Source organism: Populus nigra, chromosome 11 (genome assembly GCF_951802175.1).
Source record: "Populus nigra chromosome 11, ddPopNigr1.1, whole genome shotgun sequence".
NCBI classification, from domain to species: Eukaryota; Viridiplantae; Streptophyta; class Magnoliopsida; order Malpighiales; family Salicaceae; genus Populus; species Populus nigra.
This window is the reverse complement of record NC_084862.1, coordinates 14,161,399-14,183,476: the sequence shown is the minus strand read 5'-3', so window position 1 is coordinate 14,183,476 and position 22,078 is coordinate 14,161,399. Positions and strand designations below refer to the sequence as shown.

The window sequence follows — 22,078 nt, the reverse complement described above, 5'->3', positions numbered from 1 at the left end:
TTTAAATTCAAAATAACTATAATTTTAAACCCAATATTATTTTGATCTTATCACTATATTTTCTTGTTTCTATAATCTTCTCACTTGTGAATTCCATATTGGTTCTATTTATATATTTAGTTAATATATGCGGTTGAAAACATAGTTCTAAAACCCGGCCGACCCGGAGCTGAAACCGGGCAGAGTAAAAAAAAAAAATAGGGTAAGAAAAAACCTGGTAAGATCCGGTCAAAAACCCGGTTGCAACCTGTTAACTTTTGTTTTTTTTTACTAAAACAACGTCGTTTTGATAAAAAAAACAAGAATTGATCCGGCCGACCCGACAACCTGGTCAAAACTCGGAACCCGGACCTTGGACCGGGCCGAGTCTGAAAACTATGGTTGAAAGAGAGTTCCATTCCCTCCTTTTCTATTTTAGTTTTGTTTTTTTTCTTAATTTTATCTTTATTTTTTTAATTACATATAGTATTTTTAAATCAACTAAGTTGATTCAAGGACATTAAGATAATTTTTATATAATTTAATTTTAAATTTGAGTTAAATAAAGAGATGGGTCAAAAAAAAAAATTTGATAATTTTATTTTTAAAAATTTTATTTATCTATTTACGGAGTTGTTTTTTAACCAGCCTAGTCAGCTATAAATTTTAAACCCATGAATACTCACTTTCTGGCTACAAATTTTCAACGGGTAGTTTTCCTCCTCCATTCAAATTTCAAACTATAAATATTAATATTAATATTAACACAGCTGCATCTATTTATAGATAAATAAAAAACTTGAGTTTATTTTACTCTATTTTCTGTCTCCTTGAAATATAAAAACTACAATGTCACTAGAATAGTAAAAACTTTATTTTATTTTTAGTTTCTATGGTTTGGTAATACTTAAAAATTAATATCTAAACCCTTTATTTTATAATTATTTAAAAAAAAACATCAATTTATAGCTTTTGAACTACAATCAAAAGCCACAATCACAGCTAAAAATCATAACTTTTCTAAACAAACTCGTATTAAATTTTTAAAAACTTCATTAATCAGATCAAATCCAATTCAAACCCAATTAAGTCAAAAACCAACAGAAACAATTGATCTTCTCTCTCCCTGAAATGGGTGTAAGAAGTAGACACCTATTGATCTTACCCCCACAAAAAGAGAGAGTGTAAAAAAAAGGTAGCAAAAGTATTCATAATATATCTCTCAAAAGCAGTCCTCATCATGAGCAGTCATCATGCCCAAGACCAAGCTGCTAGCATCTTTGAATGACAATAAATAAATTATTTCCAAAGAGAATATTAAATTAAGTATATCTACTATGAGTTCCTCTCTTGTTTTTGGGTATGCAAAAAAAAAAGAAAAAAAAAAAGGGGGAAACAATAGCTTAGCATTAAAACCAGTCAAGGAAACAGAAAAATGGGATTCCAATTTCCAAATTGTAATTGAAATCAAGAATTTAATTCTCAAAAACGAAAACAAATTCTTTCTCACATCAAATTACTGAGATTTGAAGCTATTTCTTGCTCAACCTTCTAGCACTAAGCTTACACTTCTAAAAGACAACATGAATTTGACCAACAAGCAAGGTACTAAAAGCAAAGAAGCACAACTGAAGTGGATACCATGAAGGCATAGATGAAGATCAAGAACCCAAAATGCAAAGCCCAGTTCCTCTTGAACTTACCGAAGTAGCTCTCAGGCGGTTCTTGATAATGAATCTCAAGCTCACCCTCATCACTAACAACAACGTGATCGTGGCCATACTCGTTGCTAGCACTAGCTGTTCTCATCTTCAACTCCCTTAACTTCTCAGTAGCCAAGCCAAGAGTGAGCTTGTGACACCTTCTTTGGTACTTGAAACCATTGATGCACCTAAGGGTCTGAGCCACGGAGACATAGAAGATGAGGTGTGATAAAGAGAGGAGGATAATGGGTGCCCAACAATGGCGGCATTGAAGGCGATTGGGCTGTGCTTCAGCCATGAAAATGAGAGAAAGGAAGATGAAGAAGAGGAGGAAAAGCTTGTGGAGTTCTTTCTTTTGGAGGTCTATGGCTCTTTTCTTTTCAAGGGTCTTCTCAAAGTGGAGCTGGATTATGGTGTTTATAGCTTGGAAAGCTGTTTCTTTTGGGATTTGTTGGTGGTGGTTGCTCTGGTGGTGGGTTTCATAATCTGCCATTGTTGAGAGAAGGGGCGGTAGGGTGGGGGGGGACTCCTTGTTGTATGTGGCAGGGGAGGGCTATGGGGTTTGTGGAAAAGGCAATATTTTATAGTAGCTGTAATCCAATGGGACATAAAATTCTTGTAAGTATGTTCATCAACTGTTATAATAATGGGAAATTTGGAGCATTCAATTTATGATTTGTTAATTTTGTTTTCGAAGTGAGGGTGTCCGAATTGTTGAGGGAATTGGTATTAAACTCGGGGATGGATCATGATAAGGTTGTAGCTGTAAGTCGGGAGTACTAATTCCTATTTTATTTATTTATTATTATTATTATTATTATTATGATTGTTTTGATACACGCATCTCAATTAATTTTACTGATTATAAAATTAATAATCATATAAGTTTTCAGTAATTATGAGAGGACTCAACTCCTAACCATTAAAAAATAAACTCAAGACCTGACCAGTTAAGCTATCTTTTAAAGTTAATTCATTGTAATCTAGAAGGGTGATAGTTTTTATTTTTTTAATATTTTTTTATTTTTGTTTTTAAAAAATATTAAATTAATATTTTTTATGATTTTAATATGCTAATATTAAAAAATATATTTTAATATATTTTCAAGAAGAAAATATTTTTGAAAAGTACTTTATTTCATAATAAGAAACAAAATTAATTCAAAAAAGCATATATATATATATATATATATATGTATATATATTTAAAAAAAACAACATTATTTAAAAAAAAATCAACAATATTTTTAACTGTTCACATAGTCAACTTAGATATTCGATCAGATTCCGAATTAACTTCGTTATTATTATTATTTTATGAAAGTGAAATCTAGTTTAATACTTAAAAAAAAACATCAATTTAATATTAAAAAAATAATTTAAAAACCAAAAGCTATAATAATGCTAAACGGACACTAAACCACTCATTAGTTTGAGTTGACATGAAAGACTGAGTATAAAAGAAACTCGGTTCTTAATACAATCAGTAAAACTTGTCCAAATTAGCAAAAATCTTGCCAAAGATTGAGTTTAAAACAGAAGGGGGAGATGGTTTAGCCTCTTTTGATATAGTGATGTGAGTTTCTGGTCTCTTATTATATCTTTAATTGTAATAATTTAATCTCTAAATAATTTATTTTCCCTGTCATTTTGTCTGTTTCTTCATCTGAATTAGCATAAAAATCATATGATTTATGCATAATATATTTTGATATAAAAAATATCCCTTACTCTTAATATGATAAGTAATTTATATGTCTTTATATTTTACAAATTGTGTTCAATAACCCTTATTATTTTTTCTGTATAAAATTAATTTTTATTTATGTTTTTAGATCGTTTTAACATGCTGATGTTAAAAATAATTTTTTAATATATTTTTAAATAAAAAATATTTTAAAAAACAATCATTACAATCCTCCCAAAAATCACACTAAAATTTGGAAGGATTGGTAAAATTTCTTCAAGAAAATGTTTCAGTACTGGCAAGGAGTGCATTTGATTTTGGTAATCTACCATTTTCACAAAAAATACAAGAAAAAAAAAACTCAGTAATTTACCAGGGCATGGCCCAACTTTATAATATAAACTAAGCTCAATTTCATGGGCCAAAACCTAGCGTCATCTGTTAAGCTGCACTGCTGCATGTAATTCCTCGGAGGCTGAAATCTAATCCCATGTATACTCAGTCACATAATCACATAGGACAGGGAAGCCTGGAATTTTTTTATCATATAGTATAAGAATTAGCTGATGATCCTAATTAAAATATTTTTCCATTAAATCTTCACCATCTTGTTGCTGACATAACAATTTTCAAATCTTTGTATGACCAATTTGTAAGGTAATATTTAGTTATTATTTTGGATATAGAGATAATTATAATAATAAAAAAACTTGTTATTTAGTCCTTTTTATTTTTAAAAATAAAAATTTATTTCAAAAACTTATTTATTTTTATATTTGTTCATGTAACCAAAATGTTTTTATCCATTTTGTCAATATTAATCATTCTTCACATGCTTGATGGTGATCTCTGACTTCTTTAGCAAATTGTTAGCAGTGTTGAATACTTTACAAAGATTTTGTTAAGGGAGCCCAAATTAGTAAAGCTCATCTTCATGGCCAGTCTTCACAAGACTGGAAACCTCCTCATATCTTGGCATTATCAGAACTCTGACCTTCACACACCCCTTTCAACAGGAGTGTCCATTTTTCTCTACCATGATCACCACGGCAGCACCAATTTGCAGCAGTGAAACTTTCCAAGATCAAGAATGTTACACACATATGCCTAGCCTGTGGCACTGAAGTGGAAAGCATTTTTCTTCCAAGCTTCAGGATTGGAGGCCTGCCAAGGCCAAGATACAAGGATGGATAGGAGATGGCAGGAGTCAAAAGGTACTGCTTTTGCCAATCACACCAGATTAGCTTGCGCACGGGTGATAATGATAGGCACTAGTCAAAAAAGTGAATCACTTTCAACGTAGTGTTAGTGATGAGGGCAGTCTGCCATTTTTTTTCTCCCATAGTTTATCTCCTCTTTACCTGCTCCATGGACTGGTCCCTCCTACACAAAAATAACCGAACTATTTGCAATTTGTCATCTAAAAAAGTGATGCTAGACTGCACTGCTCATGTAACATTTGATTGATACAAATATGAACAAACATTTTCCCACCTTTGCATACATGTGTGAGCTTTCAAAAGCTAAAAAAGTGAAGTGTAAACTATTTTAGTACATATTAACCTACTACTAATTTCAACCTCTATATCTCTTGACATGTTTATTCAACAAATGATGACCATATACACTATACATATGCAAGGATGCCGCTTTCTATGAGATGTATTCCTAATTGGTTCTTGACAATAAGGTCTTCGAAACCGGAAAGTTCATGGAACCATGGAAGAACTCCATAATCACTTTGACCCACATCTCAGAATAAGGCAAACTAAGTTTAGCTGTGGAAAGAAATTCGTTGTCTAATGACTCCATAATTTCCTTTGAAGAAGGATCAATAGCTACAATTCCCTTACTCCATAATTTCCAATGAGGAGGGATCAATAGCTACAATTCCGTAACCATCTCCATCTTCTTTGCCTCTATAGTCTACTTGAATCTGATCAACATTTTCGCTTTCTCTGTCTTCTGTTGTGGCAGAATCTGGCAGTTGTTGATCTTCTTGGCCACCCATCATATGCATTAAAAGTTCTTCAGGCTTCAACTCGTAACTGGGATTATCAACCCTCCTAGTCTTCTCTCTGTATAGAGCATCTAGCTGCTGAAAATAAGGACAGGTCTTAGAATCCCCAGGTCTTTTTTTATTGCTATCTTTTACCCTCTTGAAGTACTTGTTCATATTCTCCCATTTCTCTTTGCACCTCTTTGCACTCCTATCATAACCGAGATTTTTCATTGATGTTGATATCTCCTCCCACAGCGGCCCTTTTGGTCCATTTTCTTGATACTGGAATTCAAGATAAGTTCGTATCTTGATCAAAGATTCAATTTCTTCTTTAGGCCATCTTGATGAGCTCATGTTGACAAAACTCTCAACACTGCTATTTTCATGTGTCTTCACTACATTCTCCACTGGAACTGCTTGGTTCTTGGACAGTTGCGCTGGAGATGTTTGATTGTCAGGAAATTTCATCGGGACTGTAGGGTTGTCAGGCAATTGCACCGGGATACCTTGCTCAGAGAACTTCTGTAAGAATGCAAGCACAGCTGCATCTTTCGCAGCTGCAATTGCTCTTTCGTGAACTAAAAGCTCTTGTTCTCTCTTAATCCTATCCAATTCTTGCATCTTCCACACTTCTTCTCTAGCTATCCTTTCTTGCTCGCATTTCTCTATTGCCTCTAGAAACTTATTTTGCAAATTCTCTTGCTTTTCTATCACTTCCTTCATCAACCTCTCAAAAAAATCTGTTAATCTCCTCTTCTTCTTTCTTGTTCCTTCTGATTCCTCACTCGAAGTAGATGCAGTTGAAGTAGAGGTGGCGTCAGTGCAATTCATTCTAGGACTCTGGATAGAACATGGAACATCATTTGGGATGAAGCTCACTGGGTTTACCGAGGCCGAAGGCATTAAACAATGATCTTTATCTGACGATGTAGGTGACACTAATGCATTGGTCTTATCTAAAGCTTGTAATTGTTCAAAAAACCTATATGTCTTGCCATTCGGCCTACCGGACTGACTTCCTTTGGTTCTTCTATGATACTTGTAAATATTTTCAAACTTCTCTTTGCATTTCTTGGCACTTCTGTTATACCCAAGCTCATTCAATTTCCTGATAGCAACAGTACCAATAGGAAAAAAAATAAATTCAATGGTCTCACTAACGGCTTAAACTTTGAATAAACCAATAAAAAATATCAAACATGATTCAATAACTAAAAAAATTGACAGACGCAGTAATTTGAGCTAAAAAGCCATCCTTATTAGACCCTTTTGACACTATACACAAAATTTAATGCTAATTAACTTAGACTATAAAAAATGAACACAATAGACAAAAAGAACGGTAATTTTGCAATTCTGCTCAGATGGGTACCTCGAGATTGATTATTATGCAATAATTTGCTAAAAACAAGGTCTTCTCCACCATTTTCTCAGCAACCAAACGTAAAATGACAAAAAAACATAAAGCTCAAAACTTTACGTCATTTTCTATCAAACTCTCCAGAAGAAGCTAAAAAACTCACCTTGAAACCTCTTCCCAAAGAGGAGCTTTAACAACAGAGTCTCTAAATGCAACATCCATATTAGACCTTATCTCCAACAAAGCTAAAGTCTCTTGCTTTGGCCACCTGTTAGCTGTTGAGCACTGCACACCCTCTTCAGCTTGCACCCTCATCCCCTCATCGCCTTCCTCGTCCTCCCAGTCACCGGCGGCGGCGCTTGAATTTTCCAGGAAAGTGTTTGACGCTTCCATGATTTTGATAGGATAAAGAAAAATTACAGCTTTAGACAAGAAAGGTGAATTCTTGGAGTTAAATTTTCTTTCCTTCTTTTTGGGTTTTTGTTTTTTAAAATAAAAATGGGGTTTTTAGCTTCTCTCTTACTGCTACTACCTACAATTCTACTTTGTGGTTATGGTTCAATACAATGGTGGTGAAATTAAATTAGGGTTTTTGGTTTTTATAAAGGGATAAAGCTGGGAAGGTGCAATCAAGTGGTGGGTACAACAAAATAACAAGCTTGATTTTTTTGACATGTGAGTTTTGGAAGTATTTTGGGGTTAAAGGAGATGGAGCTGGGGGTTGACTTTTGGTAAAAAATAGGAGGCTTGCAAATAATTAAAAAATTAATAGAATTAAAGGGTAAAATCGAAAAGTAAAAGGTAAAAGAATATGGATATGATTGTGGTGGCAAGTTGTCTGTTCTTGTCTTAATTGCTAAATAAGAGGCCTACCAAGCCCATTGTTTTCCCTTTTCAGTGTCTCCATTTTACATAATGAGACTAGAGAGGAGGAATCCATGCCTTTGGATAGATATAAAAAACAAATTGATGTTTAAGTTGTAATTATTAATATTTATAATACTAAAAGAAAGATAAATATAAAAGAAAGAAATATGAGAGAGGAAATCACACCCAATTTTAAGAATTCATTTCTCATATTTTTCACTCTTAATCCAAAATCTTGATAGATTTTGTATATCAATATTAAGAAAGTTAAAGAAATTAAGCATAAGTTTGTTTTCATATTTATCTAATCTTCTCATCTCAATAGCATAATTAATTTTTATTTGAAAAAATATTAAATTAAAATTTTTAGATATTTTTTTGATGATTTTAATGTGTTGAAATTAAAATTCTAAAAAATATTATTTTAATATGTTTTAAATTAAAAAATACTTTTAAAAACTACTCCCAATATAATCTAAAAATCATGTATTATATATATATATATATATATATATATATATATATATATATATATATATAAGGGAATGGAAAATGGAATCACATAGAGAGGCTGAAAATATTAAAATAAAATGAATGCTTGTGGGTGTAGACGAGGCTCCATGTCATGATGCCAGGTTTTCGAGATAAGCTGCATGTCACAATGATCCAGAGATCATTAAACAATTAGATTTGACAACTTTGCATAGGAAATTAGGACCTTACTTTTACACCAAGGAATATGAGTGGAATACAATATAATAGAATTTGCTCATCCTAATCATGCAAAGCTGGTGAGAAAAATTAGTTTTTTTAATTATATATATATATATATATATATATATATATATAAAAAGTGCTAGAATGGATTACTCAAAGTGTCTTTTTCATAATACTTGCAGGCTGATTTTACAAAAATATTTATAATTTTTTTTAATTTTTAACACACTAGTATATCAAAACCGTTAAAAAATACGTTAAAAAACATTAATTTAATATTTTTTATAAAAAACAATTTAAAAACCAAATCGAAACACAGGAAAAACCAACTCGGATAATCCTGGATGCCTTTTCATAGATACCAAGCAAGCAACTACACGAAACAACTCACAAAAGTCCAATTTTTCAACCATAGATTAAGGTGGTGAAATTGTGTTCTTAAACCACCAATGTATGTAGATAAATGGGACCTTAATTTGTGAGCGTGACCATCCATTTTTAGAGACCTTTTGTCCTCTACTTTGCTTCAAAATATCTTGAATGGATGCTTGCTGGAGATTTCGTAGTGTCAAAATTGAAGTAAAATGGAAGTTATTATCATGGCGCCATGCATGAATGTTTCAATTCTACAAGTAACTCTCTATTCTTGATGAAGACGTCGTGTTAATTTCTAGCATTTGATTGTGGTTTAAAATACATAATTACTCTCTTCTTGCGTGAGGGACTTCACTTTGTCAATAATTTCAACTAGCACCTATGTATGTGATTGTTACGAGGTAAAGGGGAACTTCTAGCTAGGGTGTTTTTTATTTTTATTTTTATTTTTATTACAGAAAAAATAATTATTTAAAAAATAACATCTAGAAAGTTGAATGACCTTTATATAAAAATAAAATATTTGCGTTATGTTATTATTAAATTTAAAGAAGAAACTAAAGCAAGTGGAAGAATTATTGTGAATCCTCTTTCATTTGTTTGCGCATTTTATTGTGTAGTATTGTGTTAATAATTGTTTTTTAAAATATGTTTTTATTTGAAAATATATTGAAATAATATTTTATTGTTTTTTAAAATTTATTTTTTATATCAACCATCAAAATCATTTAAAAATATGTAAAAATTAATTTTATTTTTTTATAATAAAAATACTTTTCAATCACAATAAAGTAAACTAGATGTTGTGTTGGCTTGGTGGCAACTTGGTTTCTTTGACTTTGACGATTTCATCTCAAATGCTTAATGCGGTGTTGGCTTAACCTAAAAGAGTATAGAAGATTTACCCCTTTTCCCCTTGTTTTTTAGTGTGTGTCATAATTTTTATTTTAATTTTTTAAAAAATATATTTAACTTATAAAAATAAATTAATGTTATTTTTAGTTTTTTTTATAGTTTTATAGTTTTAAGTAAAAAACATTTTTAAATGAACTCTACATCACAATAACATATACTCACTTAATCTAACACTCACCTTTTTTTTTTTCCTTTCACCTCACATTTAAGACCAATAAATACATGAAAAATTTTATGGTATTTAAGCTGTAATTAGTAATATCTTATAAATTACTAGATGAGATTTACTTTGAAAATAAAGACAGACACGAGTGAGAGAAAGAGAATAAAATTTATAACCTATCAAAAATGATAAAAATATCTAATTCTTCTATGTATATTTATTAATTTACTATAAAATGAATTCAATTAAGTAACTAATAGAACACTACTAGCTACAGCTTAAGCACCATAAGATTTCTCTATAAATACATGGTAATCTTTTCAACTTTTAAATTTTGATATACTTTATATTATGATTTATTAATACCCATAATTTCTCAACACTTACCAAAAAATTTAATATTTCATCCATTGATAGTACTTTCTTTAAAAATTCAGAATATTGGTATTGATGTAATTATGATGTGTTTATATCATTATATTCAAATAAAATAGTAAGAAAATATTAAATTTAAATCCAAAGTCAAATACTATCCTTAAAAATCTTATCTCTTAACATTTTTTTCTTAAATGTATTTCGATGTGCATATCAAACTTTTTTTATTATTATTATTAGAGAATTTTATGGATTGATAATAAATCAAAACGAATTTCCAAGTTCTTGGGCTATTTTCTCTAGACGCTTTATTTATTTCAGTGGAAATTCCACAAACAATTTTGGAATTTTGAAGAGAATGGTGACCTTATAGGACAAAGTAGTTGTTATGAAGTTTATCCAAGAGTCACTTTCCATGGCAGCAAGAAGGGAGTTAGCTGCCTCTTTCGCAAAGGAAAGAAATCCAGCTTACCTAATTAAATCATACATGTAGGTCAAGTTCAAATTTCTACCATGGAAAGTGAAAAGCATAGCTATCATCAACCACATGGAATGGAGGATGGAGGGTGAGAAGTATGCATATGAATGTGAAAGCTTCGAGGCTAAAATAAGAAAGGATTAAACTCAATGTATGTAATTATGTCTAGTCTCTTTTTTAAAAAAAAACACTGTATTAGATTCGAGTGTATTTGACTTGAAAAAGTATTAAATTAATTTATATTTTAGTGATTTTTCATAGGTCTTTGAAAGTATAATAAAAATTATAATTTAAAATATTTTCTGTTTATAAATATATCAAAATAATATTTATAGAATGAAGAATGGAAGATACAGCGTGAAAGGAAGTATATGAATGTTAAAGCTTTGAGGATAAAAAAAAAAAGGGTTAAACTCAATGTATGTAATTATGTATAGTATCTTCTTCTTTTTTGAAATTGTATTCGAGTGTTTGACTTGAAAAATCATCAAATTAATTATTTTTAGTGATTTTAATAATTTTAATATATTAATATTAAAAAAAATATTTTAATATATTTTTAAATGAATAATACTTAAAAAAAAATATTTTTCACTGTAAATAAAAGCACACACTTACGAAATCTAATGATTGAGGAATTGCTTCAAAGGTGGGTAGAACGCAAAAATTGGTTGGTAATCCTCAATTTTTTTTAATCAAAGTTTCAATAAGGGATAATTAAAAAAAAAAGTCTCGAATAGTTTGTTGATTCTTTTACTTTATCTTTATTTTATTTTTTTAAATTACACTTTGCATATTAAATCAATTTAAATTTTTAAATCAGATAAAATAATCAAATTACCGTTAAATATATAAAGCACAACTTCTACGAGCCCCAATTTAAGAATGGAGCTTGAAAAATTATCACAAAACTAAACGCCCTCAAGAGCCCAAAAGATTCAAATGATCACAAACCCCACCGTCATCCTTGTAAAATTATAGCTCAAAAACAGACATTATCACACTTTCAAACGAGGTGCGAAAGAATTACTCTCCACAATCCCAACTGTAAAATTAGTTCTCGGGAGCCATAAATGGAGAGATGACTCACATGAACCCCACCAAAGAATTCAAATGACTCGCATGAACCCCACCAAAATTCATTGTTTTGCAATCATTTTGTCAAGAAATTGATTAAATTCTGGGGCCAAACCACTCATCTTCTTTGCCAAGCCTTGCAAATCGAATCTGGCGCCCGAGGCAGGAGAGGGCGCCCCCAATAACTTTGTCATGTCCAAAAATAATGGCTTCAATTATTTCCAGTGGGCTTGATAGAGATTGACAAGAAAAGGAAGAAGAAAAAAAAGAAGCTAGCTACGATAGTGGTTAGAGTTTTTTGAGGTCATTGACAAATCTATGATATTAGAATTAAATGGGTTTTTTAGTTATTAAATCAAATATAATAACAATTATGTGTTGATTTTTTCTTGATTCGCTGACTTGAGAATATAAACTATAATATAATTTCTAAAAAAATAGACGCAAAGTAAAAAAAAAAAAAAAGTAAACTATATGATTTTTTTTGTAATCATCTCTTTTAATAATTTTAATAGCATTCCTTAAATATGTTTCCCTGTCATCCTAATTATTTTAAAAATACAAAAATTCACTTTAAAACTTTATAACTAAATATGTTTTCATATCCCAAACAAACCTTTTTTATAATTTGTTATGCACATTGTTTCACTAACTATATGATATATTTGTTTTGCTGCCCGGGAAACAATGACAGTGGAGGTAAAGAGGACATGTCACAATATCCTTTATTATTATTATTATTATTGTTATTATTGTGGATGTTTGATTCAATTTGTTCAGATTTTAATTAATTTTATGGGTTCTAAAATTAATGATAATGTAAGTCTCAAGTGGCTTGTAGATTTATAAAACTCGAACTGATATACCTCTAAAAAATAAATTTAAAACTTGATCAGTTAAGCTATATCTGAGAAGACATGTATTTGCTTCAAAATTATCTCGTTTGTATGTGTGTTTTTTTTTAAAACTATAAGACACTAACAAAACACAACCTAGAAGAACATGTTCTAGAAAAACTACTATCTTCTGCTCAACATCTTGAATCTGGATGGTTGGCTCGAGATCGCATATCCTTCTCGGCATTCGAATTCACTATTATGAATTTGCTTAGAAGAACACTCTTGTTTTAACTTTGTAGCTATGTGGTGGCGAAGAAAGCATTAATTGATCCTTGATTTGGTGAACACAGATCAACACTATTATGAATTTATTAAGATTTGTTGATGATAACACGAGGATAAGGAGAGATGGCAGTGGCAATAACTTCGTACCGAGAGAGAGATCCCGAGAATTTGAAGCTTATAGAGATCAAGAGTTGTTGCCATGAGAGCAAGTTCATTATTTTAGTGACACAATCTTCCAGAATTGTGCTGATTTCTTCATTGATTTCAGTTGGAAATTGACTCATTGCAAGCACAACACATGTAACATATCCCATTCTGGAAAAAACCAAATTCATCACTGTTAGGTTTTTACAAGCAAGCAAGAGATTGTCTCTGCAAACTATTGAAAAGGAAAAACCAGCCCAGCTGCATTGCACAAGGCAGCAAGAATTGCCTAATTGCTGTTATACGCAAATTTCCTCACCACACGCATCTTCTTTACAAAAATGAAATAATCAAAGTGAAAGATCATCGACTTTTTAAGGGTTTATGAGGAAAAAACTCTAAAACTTGTATACCCACACAATTCTCAATTACTTCTTGATCACAGAAAGTGATCCTAAAATTAATATTTGTATCTGTCAAATGCTAGAATGAACATTACATGCAATTGGTCTTCGATAGATCAGCAAAATAAATGAAAATGTACCATGATTTTGTCATAATCAGTAAATTCCAATCCAAGATGACAACATTATAAATGAACAATGATAGTTTGAGAAAAAAAAGAACCCACATATCACAAATAGAACCGTTAAAAAGTGTATATGAAACAAACTTACCAATCAAACTAACATCAAACTTTAACCTTACATCAATCGAAAACATAGTTTTTTGGATTCAAGAAATTAAACTAAAATGTAGTATCCTTACTGTAGACAAAATTTGGAACTTGAATTGTTGGGGGCCTACACAGAGGAGAACCCCTTCAAAAATAGAGGTACGCCGTTATCAATGGAGAGCACACGGTATTCTTTAGTAAAAGGCGAAAGAATAGTTCGCTCTGTGCTCACCACACGGCTCCATGGTTTCTGGAAAGGGCGATATGTTTTGTTATATAGAGATGAGGGCTAGCTGTTGTATGTTCCTTTTGTCGATGTGGGACTTGTCTTTTTGTTTCAAAACATTACGTAACTCCTCAACTATGCTTTCTTATACCGTTTAATCATACATCATCTTTTATATCTCATTTTAACCAGTGACATTTTAAATTTATTTTCTATAAATTTTCATTTGAAAATTTATAAATCTCAAGATTATTAAAACTTACATGGTTATTAACTTTTAAAACTTATAGAATTAATTAAAATACATATAATTAAAAGAAAATACATTTTAAGTATTAAAACATAGTTTAGAATGATTGCTGAAAGATACCAACTGGGTAAGTGTACTTCGTTTATAATTATAAAACCTGATGTGACCTCACAGTTTTACTTTTATCTTATGACTTGCTGACCGACCTTGTGTAAGGTCAGTGGAAAGGAATTAGGGAGAAAATATATAAAGATAAGTACAACCTTGTAATTAAAGTTGAAGAAAACAACCTTTGAACCTAATTCCTTTCCACTGACCTTACACAAGACGTAACAGCATTCTACGTTGTGAAGAAAACGAACCAGCAACGATTTGGTCTTTGGAAGAAGAAAATCAGCAGCTTGTAACAGACTCGAGGCAGCAGCAAGACTCCTAGAACATGACAGTAGCAACGTTGCAGTTGTAGGAAATTACAGTTGCAGAATCACGTTGGCTGCAGACTCATAGCAATAGAGTCTCCACTGAAGTAGTAGAAAAATCAGTTGCAGCAGTCATTGATTCCAGCTTCAGTTCCAGCAGAAATAAACAAACAAAGCAGTAGCTTTTCACGTGACAGAAAGTCTACAGCAGTCGCAGCTTGGAGCGCCAGCAGCAGCAGCAACAGACAAAAAGTTCAGCAGCAGTTGATTGCAGAAGCAACAAGTCAGTAGAACACACAGTCCTGCAGCAGTAGCATCAAAATTTTTGGTTTTCAAGTAGCCAAAACAACAGTAGCATAGGCAGCAGCAGACATGGGAAATCTTCAAATTGTTATCGGGATCAAAAAGCTTAACAATCAGAATTACACTACGCGGTCAACATGCATGATTTCTTACAATATGCTAAGCCAAGATCTGTGAGAAGTGGTCAACTGCAGTGAAAACACATAACCAATCGAAGATACTAATGGAGTCTTGCACAAGTGGTAGATTAAAGTTAGTAAGGTAATGTTTGCCTTGAAGACCACAATTGAAGAAGATATACTAGAAACATATTTGTGATGCTACAACGCCAAAAGAAGCCTGGGACACCCTTACTAGTCTTTTATCAAAGAAGAATGATGTCAGATTGCAACTTCTTAAGAACCAAGTTATTGTCGATGACACAATAAGACATGACGATTTCTCAGTACTTTAATAAGGTAAAATCAACTTATCATGAGATTTTTAAGTTATAACATGAAACGGCTGTTAGTGAAATAAAATGAAAAGAATAATAATTCATGGTTTAAAACTCGAATATCAGAGTTTTGTTACTGCAATACAAGGATGGTCTGCTCAACCATTATTAGTTGAGTTTGAGAATTTGTCTGCAAGTCAAGAAAATATAGCTAAACAAATGGCAGGAGTCTCATTGAAGGGTAATTAAAGAGTAAGCACTTCACAACAACAATGGCAGGAATAAGCAATGACGTACTCACGAAGATAGAAACGACAATTGCCACATTGATGGTGAATCCAATAAGAATGATTTGAACGTGGATGTCATAATTACGAAAAACATGGTCTCATGAAGAAAGATTGTTAGTTTAAGAAGCTCATAGAAAACAATGTTACTATTTAAGTTTAAAAAATCAGATTGAAGATGAAGAATTGGCATCGACAATGATAATTAAAGATCAAATCAATTATGTCCTTTATGTCTTGTTTGATGTTTAAAGAACTGCCAAATATTTAGAGCTTGAATTGTTGGGGGTCTACACAAAGGAGAACCCCTCCAAAAATAGAGGTACGCCGCTATCAATGGAGAGCACACGGTATTCTTTAGTAAAAGGCGAAAGAATAGTTCGCTCTGTGCTCACCACACGGTTCCATGGTTTCTGCGATTAGCGATATGTTTTGTTATATAGAGATGAGGGCTAGCTGTTGTATGTTCCTTTTGTCGATGTGGGACAGTCTTGATTTAACTTTAAAAAACATTTTTTAAAAAAATATATTAAAACAACTTCTTTTTAGATACATCATGCTGCTTTTTAAAAAAAAAGAAACAAAAATGGAGTTTTATATGATTTCAATTTATTTCTATATCATTTTTTCTGCAATACTCATTCTATACTGTGTTGCTACTACTTGTTTACCTTATCTATAGGATTGTGCAAATGGATCTGCAGTTCCCTCCAAAACCATTTGTCTCTTCTGCTGCAAAGGACCTTACTACTCAGGGAGCCTAGCGTGCTTGTGATCTGCGCTCATGTTCTCTTGTTTTTTTTCTCTCTTTGATCAATAGATGTTTGCCAGGGATTCTGTAGAGAGATCACCGCTGCATAAGCTACCTGAGCATCCCTGGATTGTTCAAAAGGTTGATCCCTCAGGGCATCTTTAGGGTTTGATTTGTCTTTATAAGATGCTTTGCTGCTTCAAGGGAATTGATGGCGTAAGATTTTGGAGAAGAACGCGAAGAACCTTCTGGCAAGTTCTATGAATTTATGAAGAACCGGATCACACACTTTATAAGAGTTCAATATTGCCCATGCTGTCTCCAAGCTCTGTAGAACTAAGAAATAAAATTGGTTTATTGAATTTATTTCGATTCAATTTTATGTTGATATGGAGCCCGTGTTCTTTTCTTTTAAGATCTCCTATTTCCATTTCTAAATCATACACTTTCTGCAACACCATGCCTGTTTCTTTTCCATTTTCAAACATCATGAAACAAAGACCTTGAGATTGTGATGGATTCTAGATATATGCCTGGTAAAAGTATTATTAATGCTAAATATAAATTATCAAGATATTTTTGTATTATTGAATATTCAAATAAACATAAATTAATTTTTAGATCCATATAAATATAAAATTTATCACTTGTTAAATTTTCAATATGGAGGACATCCGAGAAGCGAAGAACATTCACGCATGCACACCTACCGATATATAATGTGATTAAATGTATTTTTAGAAGGTGAAAAAAAATATTAAAAAATTTACAAAATATGTCCACTTCACCTTATAAAACACAAGATAAAATTATTGTTGTATCAATGATACTACATAACTACTATATAAAAAAAAAAAAGTCTAAGATGATCACATATATTTATAATTAGATCGTCATTTAAAAAATTTTATACCCAGTACTATTTTAATCAATGTTATGTAATGTTCATAAAGTCATGCAAATCATAGACCAACCTAAATAGATGATGTTGATGATGAGATTGAAATAATTAAACTAATTTATATTTAAGGATATTTATAAATAATAATAATATTTATATTCTTACTCGGATCAACTTCGCATTGATACATTTATTGTTAGTTTATTTTTTATATAACTTTAAATAACTATAGGTTCATTTTAGTTATTTTATTATCAATTGTTTTAATACAACTAGTAGCAACAACAAAAAAATACTTTTCTTGAACTTATTTTTTTCAAATCACAATGCCAAACACACACTTAAGTTAGTTTAATAACCTTGCCTTGGTTCATGCTAATTGATTTCAATGTGTTTTATTGTTTCTTATTGATTTCAATAGAAAAGCAAAGGCAGAGAGCGTTAGTCTAATATTGAAGTCATTTTGGCAATCGCTTGCTTTCTTTCATTTGCTTGTCTAGAAACAACAATCCTCCTCCCCTGTGGAACAACATTCGAATAGTGGTATTATTTTGTCATTTTCAGTTCATTTTTTCTCTCGATTTGACCAGTCAACTAAAAATAAAAATAGCTATCACAGTCATCCAAGTGGAATCACTTCGACCAAGCTGATCTCAAGTCAAACACCGCGGTATCCAACTACTAGTCCTACCAAACATAGCTGTCAGCCCCCAGTCCGACTCCAGGACCGCCCCTAAAAACACTGGGGTTATTAGAGCACTTTCGGCCAACCCCGCCAAGCCAATTTTGGTGTTTAGTAATGTACTTCAAAAACAAAGATTAAATTTAAAATACAAATGTATTTTTTTATTTTTTATACCATCGAATCGAATTGAACTGCCGCAGGATACTAAAAGAACCTCTGTCTAATTCCAATTGTGAAAATCTGTTTTGTAATATAATGCAGCGTTAGTTAAAACCATGATTTTGAAAACATTTTTAAAACCTTCATTAAAAAAAAAAACAATTTATAGCTTTTGCAAAAACTAACACAACACCATAACTCAATTTACCGCCAATCAAATGAGGTTGAAAGGCAACAGAAACTGATGACAAATTATGGATTGGATGCACCCAATCATAAATGGCACCAAGTATCAGCCTTTATAAACAGACGGGCTTTGTACGGGAATAATTATTACTAAGCTACATTAAAATTAGATACTTCTACTAATTATGTCCTGACAGGCAAGCCGGCCTCTTATACAGGAGACAGACATGATTAAAAAAACAAAAAAAAAACCCCGCAGCCGTGTAAAACGAACCAACAAAGATATTCTAGAAAGGACCGAGAGATCCGTTCAAAATTCAAACAGAGAATTAAGTACGATTTCAATAGGGTTTATGAAAGCAAATTGACACTAACACAAAATTTCTCATACAATAACTATTAACATTAATGTTCCCAAGGAAAAAAACACCTTCAAATGTTGAGATGGAAAAAAAATAAAAATAAAAAAGCATCATCACAACCACTCTCCGTCTACAAGCATCCTCCTACTAAAAAGACGCAAGGTTGAACCACAGATGATGTGAAGGAAAGCAAAGAGCTTGACTACCAAAGTGTCTGACCACCACATCGAGAGGGAGGACCATTACAGTTGCGCATCTTAAAAAGCAGCAATAACAACATCGAATCACAAGCCTATTCGATACATTGAATATCAGAATGTTCCCTCCTTCAATGACCCCCACCTCAACAAATTCTCCATATCAACTAGGACTTTGAGTTCATGACACCTTGACACGAAAAAAGCCAACTAAATAGAAAGAAAGAACTCACCATCACCGCACTGTTCGGAACTTAGAAGCACTTCCTGTGGACGATGGATGGGCCAGACTCGTCGTACTCACCCTTGGAAATCCACATCTGACACAACACAGGCCATGCACGTCAGTGTCGATCAAACACACATCCACACACTCAAGATATAAAGCAAAAGATAAAACGTTATTGAAATGAAAAATCTTCACCTGCTGGAAGGTGCTGAGAGATGCAAGGATTGACCCTCCAATCCAGACACTGTATTTTCTCTCTGGTGGTGCAACCACCTTAATCTTCATGCTGCTTGGGGCAAGGGCAGTGATTTCCTTGCTCATACGGTCAGCAATACCAGGGAACATGGTGGAACCACCACTGAGCACAATATTACCATATAGATCCTTTCTGATATCCACATCACACTTCATGATAGAATTGTAAGTAGTCTCGTGGATACCAGCAGCTTCCATTCCGATGAGAGATGGCTGGAAGAGGACTTCCGGGCAACGGAATCTCTCAGCTCCAATGGTGATGACCTGACCATCAGGTAGCTCATAGTTCTTCTCAACAGAGGAGCTACTCTTGGCAGTCTCAAGCTCCTGCTCATAGTCAAGGGCAACATATGCAAGTTTCTCCTTCATATCACGGACAATTTCCCGTTCAGCAGTGGTGGTGAACATGTAACCTCTCTCGGTGAGGATCTTCATCAAAGCATCAGTGAGATCACGACCAGCAAGATCCAAACGAAGGATGGCATGTGGAAGGGCATACCCTTCATAGATGGGCACAGTGTGAGACACACCATCACCAGAATCCAGCACAATACCTGTTCACATGAGTAGCCACTCAATACCAAAATCATTTACCCAACCAAAACAAATACAAAACAGATTTCAATAGAAATAGATACGAACCAGTTGTACGACCACTGGCATACAGGGAAAGGACAGCCTGGATGGCAACATACATTGCAGGCACATTGAAGGTCTCAAACATGATTTGAGTCATCTTCTCTCTGTTAGCCTTGGGGTTAAGAGGAGCCTCTGTAAGGAGGACTGGGTGCTCCTCAGGAGCAACACGAAGCTCATTGTAGAAAGTGTGATGCCAGATCTTCTCCATATCATCCCAGTTGCTAACAATACCATGCTCAATAGGGTATTTCAAGGTCAAGATACCTCTCTTAGATTGTGCTTCGTCACCAACATAAGCATCCTTCTGCCCCATTCCAACCATGACACCAGTGTGTCTTGGTCTACCCACAATACTTGGAAACACTGCCCTGGGAGCATCATCCCCAGCAAACCCAGCCTGCAAACATTACAACACAATATAACTTATTTAATCCAAACAAATTAAGAGTGATAAAATGCAAAACCGAATTTTCACAACTAGTAAAGCAACCAACCCACCTTCACCATTCCAGTTCCATTGTCGCAGACAAGGGGCTGAATATCCTCAGAATCGGCCATTTTCTACAAGTTCTGTGCAAAAAGTCAATAAATAAGTAAAAGAAACAAACTTCACACCAGAAAAATACATTCTACATAATTTACAAATACGTCTACATATCTATGAAGCATATAATCAAATACAACATATCTAGTTCCTCCACTATTTACAAATCAAAATAGACTAGCCAGTTAACTATTCCAAATCATTAACCATCCAAAGCTTAATCCAATCAGCATTATTATCTTTCGTTATCATTCCTGCTATAATAGAATCCAAATATCCATCGAAAATCATCTATTTTAAGCTTAACACGCAGAAATGTAACCTAAATCTCAATCAATTACCACATCATTTCCAATTTACCAATATCTTCTAATTCACACTGGCAGATTATAATCTAACAATGACCAAACGAAGTAGGTCAAAATCAAACAGATCTAATAACTTGTCACAAAAACATACAGATCTAGATTCAACACAATCAGATCAAGCTCTCAAATCAAACGATCCAAATCAAACCACCAAAAACCTCTAGATCTAACCTTCAACAGCACAAAAATCATAGATCGGAAACAAAAAAACGATAAAACTTACCGATTCCAAACCAGAAACAACAAAAAGACGGCGTTTAACCAAAACACGATCTAAAAAGCCCAAACCAAGACGAAGAGATAGAGAAAGGGATCCTTTACTTACCTTAATCAGAGAAGTATAAAAGAGAATGATCAGAGAACGAACCAAGCCAAATCTAGCTATAGACGTGGCCTGGCCTAAATTGCTTGTTTGTATTGCGGTTGCTGTTGCGAGAGTGAGAGAGAGAGAGAGAGAGTAAGGGTTAGCTGAGGAAAGGAGACGACGATTTTATATATAGTGAGAGAGAGATAGAAAGGAAGGGATTTTTGAAATGCAAATGAAATTAAGACTAAATTTTTAGGCAGAGGAATCATTTCCACCACGAGAAAAGATAGGGTGACCTGGCTGGCTGACAGCCTTTTTTTATTTTATTTTATTTATGACTTCACTTGTGTTACCTACATGTTCTGGCCTTGAGAGCTATGGACTCTTTCGGCTTTTGCAGACTTGGTTTTTGACTTTTGTTTCCTTATAATTTCAGCCGTCGGATCTTTATTTGGACGGCTTTGGCGGCTGGGATGGTTGGTTTGTTTTTTTCTTTTTAGTTTAACATTGGTTGGTTTGTTTTTTTTTTTTTTTTTTGATTATCTTGGGTGTCCGGGCCAGCTTGCGCGCACCTCGACTAATCCCACGGGTCCTGAAGTTAACGACCATGTAAGCCTCCAGTGGCCATCATATGAGCAACCACATGGTTCGAACCTGAGACCTAAGAGGGAGCAAACCCCTTAGTCCCACGCTCTTACCACTGAGCCACCACCTAGATGGTTTGGTTGGTTTGTTTTGAATGGTCGGGTCGGGTATGATTGGACTTCTATTTGAGATATTGTGTTTGTTTACGCGGCTTACTATGTTTTTATAAATTTTAATTTTTTTAAAATTAAATTTTTTATATGTTTAAATAATTTTAATATGTTGAAATTAAAATTAAATTTTAAAAATAAAAAATATATTATTTTAATATATTTTTAAATAAAAAA

At 32.8% G+C, this 22,078-nt stretch overlaps 3 protein-coding genes and 2 non-coding genes across 6 annotated transcripts; all 5 read right to left on the bottom strand.

Annotated features, from left to right (window-relative positions):
- Positions 1-1,367: 1,367 nt before the first annotated feature.
- LOC133668315 (uncharacterized) lies at positions 1,368-2,359 on the bottom strand. The gene has a single exon (XM_062088096.1). It carries the CDS (start codon positions 2,173-2,175, stop codon positions 1,588-1,590), a length of 588 nt encoding a protein of 195 aa, XP_061944080.1. The 5' UTR covers positions 2,176-2,359; the 3' UTR covers positions 1,368-1,587.
- A 2,445-nt stretch (positions 2,360-4,804) lies between these two features.
- On the bottom strand, positions 4,805-7,380 carry LOC133667962 (trihelix transcription factor DF1-like). The gene is made up of 2 exons (XM_062087680.1): positions 6,895-7,380; positions 4,805-6,479 (listed from the first exon to the last, which is right to left on the bottom strand). Exons 1-2 carry the CDS (start codon positions 7,122-7,124, stop codon positions 5,219-5,221), a joined length of 1,491 nt encoding a protein of 496 aa, XP_061943664.1. The 5' UTR covers positions 7,125-7,380; the 3' UTR covers positions 4,805-5,218.
- Positions 7,381-13,766: 6,386 nt separating this feature from the next.
- LOC133668868 (U5 spliceosomal RNA) lies at positions 13,767-13,883 on the bottom strand. Its single transcript, XR_009833822.1, has one exon. It is a non-coding gene; the product is annotated as a U5 spliceosomal RNA (small nuclear RNA).
- Positions 13,884-15,849: 1,966 nt separating this feature from the next.
- On the bottom strand, positions 15,850-15,967 carry LOC133668859 (U5 spliceosomal RNA). The gene has a single exon (XR_009833813.1). It is a non-coding gene; the product is annotated as a U5 spliceosomal RNA (small nuclear RNA).
- A 2,642-nt stretch (positions 15,968-18,609) lies between these two features.
- Positions 18,610-21,365, bottom strand: LOC133706182 (actin-7). Of its 2 annotated transcripts, XM_062131658.1 has the most exons (6): positions 21,165-21,365; positions 20,426-20,497; positions 19,931-20,324; positions 19,229-19,842; positions 19,038-19,124; positions 18,610-18,863 (listed from the first exon to the last, which is right to left on the bottom strand). In XM_062131658.1, exons 2-5 carry the CDS (start codon positions 20,483-20,485, stop codon positions 19,059-19,061), a joined length of 1,134 nt encoding a protein of 377 aa, XP_061987642.1. In that variant the 5' UTR covers positions 20,486-20,497; positions 21,165-21,365; the 3' UTR covers positions 18,610-18,863; positions 19,038-19,058. The 2 variants fall into 2 exon arrangements, with proteins under 2 accessions (XP_061987642.1, XP_061987641.1); XM_062131657.1 differs by having other exon boundaries at positions 18,610-19,124.
- Between the last annotated feature and the right edge of the window lie 713 nt (positions 21,366-22,078).